This window comes from Amblyomma mixtum, chromosome 10 (assembly GCF_055824585.1).
Source record: "Amblyomma mixtum isolate Tamu chromosome 10, ASM5582458v1, whole genome shotgun sequence".
In the NCBI taxonomy this organism is placed as follows: Eukaryota; Metazoa; Arthropoda; class Arachnida; order Ixodida; family Ixodidae; genus Amblyomma; species Amblyomma mixtum.
In genome coordinates this window covers 51,504,609-51,507,769 of record NC_143021.1, presented here as the reverse complement: position 1 = coordinate 51,507,769, position 3,161 = coordinate 51,504,609, and the positions used below count along the sequence as shown (strand labels likewise).

At 53.6% G+C, this 3,161-nt stretch overlaps 1 protein-coding gene across 1 annotated transcript; it reads right to left on the bottom strand.

The window, feature by feature from the left end:
* Positions 1 to 581: 581 nt before the first annotated feature.
* On the bottom strand, positions 582 to 1,648 carry LOC149325780 (uncharacterized). The gene has a single exon (XM_089564381.1). The coding sequence runs from the start codon at positions 1,560 to 1,562 to the stop codon at positions 582 to 584; it is 981 nt and encodes a 326-aa protein (XP_089420507.1). The 5' UTR covers positions 1,563 to 1,648.
* Between the last annotated feature and the right edge of the window lie 1,513 nt (positions 1,649 to 3,161).

Here is a 3,161-nt window from a genome sequence, read left to right as displayed (position 1 = left end):
CGGCAACACAGTGACCAGATACGTGTCGAACGGGGTGTACACGCGCACCTGCGAACCCGGCTCGACCGACCCCAACTGCCTGAACACGACGGCCGCGACCGCCGGTGGAACGACGCTCGCTCCCAACGTGGCCGATTCTGTCGCCGCGATCGTGCGCGCTTGCATACGCGAGAGCGAACGCATAGGCGGAGGATCGCTCGCCTCGACGGCGTTCGGCGTGTCCAAGAGCAGCACCAACGAGACCGAGTTGGCCATTCACGATATTATTCGCTCCAGCTCCACTCCTAGCGCTCTAATCGGACAGACCATGCAACATTTACGCTCGCTACCCGACACTCCAGTCAACACGCGTGCAGCGAGATACTTCATGGCAATTTTAGTCAACATTGGCCATCTGAACCCCAACGACAGCGCGGTACGCAGAATACTTTCGGCAGACGCAGACATTTCGCTCGCCGCGTCGCAACCACCGAGAGGCGGTCGCGGTTCGTGGTGAGTGAAAAAAAGAGAGAGACTCACAAGACTCGCAAGAGTGAAGATGAATAAAGGTATCTTTTCTTTATTGAAACCCTCCCAAACCTTTAATCTAGACCGTCCGTATTTGTGGCTATGCGCTCGACGTGCTCTTTCGCCTGGATCATTGCAATGCGATGAACCTTGGTCATAGTCGGAGCGGCGGTGGTCCTTCTTCTCACGAGTTCCGAAGCGATGAAGTGTTTCTTTATATACTCTACATGACCCAGCAACGCTATGGGGTCCATAAACATCGGGGACGACACGCCGTCGGCGGAGTAGTTGGCTGCGCGAGGGGGACTGGGCGTTCCGAAGGCGCGTTCGCTGCACTTGTTCAACGCCATGTTCACTAGCGCGCAAGGAGAGATCTCCTCTTTCTTCCAATTGTAACACAGGGTGAGGCACTTGGCGTCGGGTTCTATCGTGCGCTCAAACAGAGAGCGGTAGCGCAGTGGCACGTCGTACAGTTCCTGAACGCCCGGGATCGTTTCCAAGAACATCCGAGGGTCATCTATGCCGGCAATGTTCGCCAGCGCGGCAAACACATTGCTGTAAGTGATCTTCGCCAGTGCGGGAGCAGACTTGACCGGCTTGCACAGCGCCTCGCGCGCAGCCTCGCGTACATCTTCTCGCTCCTCGTCCGTGGTTGTCTTGTCGTCAAACCCGTCCATGACGTACTCACTGAAACGACTGCACTCGCTATAGTCCCAGCCCTCGAACACGTTCACGTACACTACACAAATCTTGGCTCGAGGAAATGGCAGAGACGGTTCGTGTAGCGACAACAGTTGCAGTTTCTCCAACATTGCGTCCGCAAACACTGCCGACGTTTGCTTAACACCCACGGTGGCGTCTCCGACCGAGGCAAGCGCCGCCACCGCGCTGTAATCTTTCCTTTCATGGCGCTTCTTCTTTCTGGACGAAGAAGTCTTTCCGCCGTCGTGAGTGGTGAAATGTTTCTCATACGTGGGATTCAACTGCTGAGGACAACACACGTACGAATAGACACCCCCGCGAGGTCTATATCCCACGTCGGTAAAGTACTCCATCTCCGCGATTATGTCGTCCGCAGCGCTGCGGTCCGCTTTCTCTTTCTTCTTTCTGAGCGCGGCGGTAATCGGTCTAGAAGAAGAAGATTTCCCGTCATCGCCGCTGTCTATGACAACGACGTCATCTTCTTCGTCTTCTCCCTCTTCGCGTTCACTGCCGCTGTAGCTGGGAAGGATGTTTGCCGCTGCTATGACATCTTTGTAGACGATTTCGTCGTCGTGGTGACTCGCAGCTTTCTTGCGCCGCTGCTGCGTTACGGTCCGTCTAACTGTCCCTTTCTCCTTCTTATTGCTATTATTAATTTTCCGTTCTTCTTCTAAATCTTCATCGCCTTCGTATTCTTCTTCATAATATTCTTCATCTTCATAATCCTCTTCTGCTGCTCCTCCTTGCTGCGGTCTTGCTGTTACCTTCGATTTCACTTTCCGCGGTGGTTTGCGCTTGTTGGACGCAGTCGTCTCTTTATTGGAACCTTTTAAACAACGCTTCGTCGACGTCGTCTTAGCCCGTCGCTTCGACGCAATTGCCGAAGACTACTGTTGTTTAGAGGTAGCAGAAGATTGCTGCTTAGCAGCAGCCGCTGCCGCGCGTTCTTCTCTGATTCTCAGCACTTCTTCCATAGGAACTAGGAATCGCTTCATAGAGCCGGCAAGAGTTGTTGTTGCTGCTGCCGTTGTCGTTGTCTTGGGAACAGTTGCAGACATACCTCGTCGTCTGTCCGTCCGCCTGTCACAAAAAATAATGGCGTCGGCCGACGTCGAGATACACAAGCCGCCCGAGTTTCAGCCGACGCAGGAAGATGTTATTAATGCTGCGATATACGCGGAGTATCGGATGAGGGAGAAGTTCAAGACCCAGTCGCCGGTCGGGGCAGCGTTCGCCAGCAGGGGATTTGTAACGTGGAAGGAGCAGAGCGGTGATCTCAACAAGCCCGTTCCGTATCCTTGTATCTGGGACGAGACTATGCCGGACGAGAACAATCGAGTCGAGATACGTCGTAAGAAATGTCCGTACGGCAAGTACGTGTTCACCAAAGAGGGTTGTCTCGCAGTCAGTTGTCGGGCCGCAGTGGACGGGGTACCTGTAACGAAAGAAGCGTTTCTTAAGGAACAGAACGCCAGGGTGGGTAAATACACGTGGGGAGAGTTCTGTTACTTTAATAGCACAAATGTGGGCGTAAAAGATTATAAGCACCCTATGGACCGCATGCTCGAGCAAGACCCAGACTACAAGACTACTCGAAATCCGCCGTCGGCGGGCACGCACTCGTCTCTCACGTGGTGGGACGAAGAGGCCGGCGTCTGCAGACTGGCGCCTGCAACACTTGCACTCACTGACCACGAACTCGTAACTGCAGACTCTCCAAAGTACGATAAAGTGTACCAGTGGTATATCGAAACTGACAAGGACTGGTTCGGGCGACCCGAGTTGACTCGGAGCAAGAGATACTTGAAGAAGGGAATGCCGCTACTTAAATACGATAGGCCCTACTGCGAGGGTAAAGTCAAGATATCGTATAACCCAGAATCTATGGAGTGTTATAGGAAGCCTGGCCAGTTCATACTGGAGGAGTTCGTTATCGGGGGACTTTATCGGGA

Coding starts and splice junctions, on each gene's coding strand:
- LOC149325780 (XM_089564381.1), bottom strand. CDS start 1,562: ATGGAGTACTTTACCGACGTGGGATATAGACCTCGCGGGGGTGTCTAT.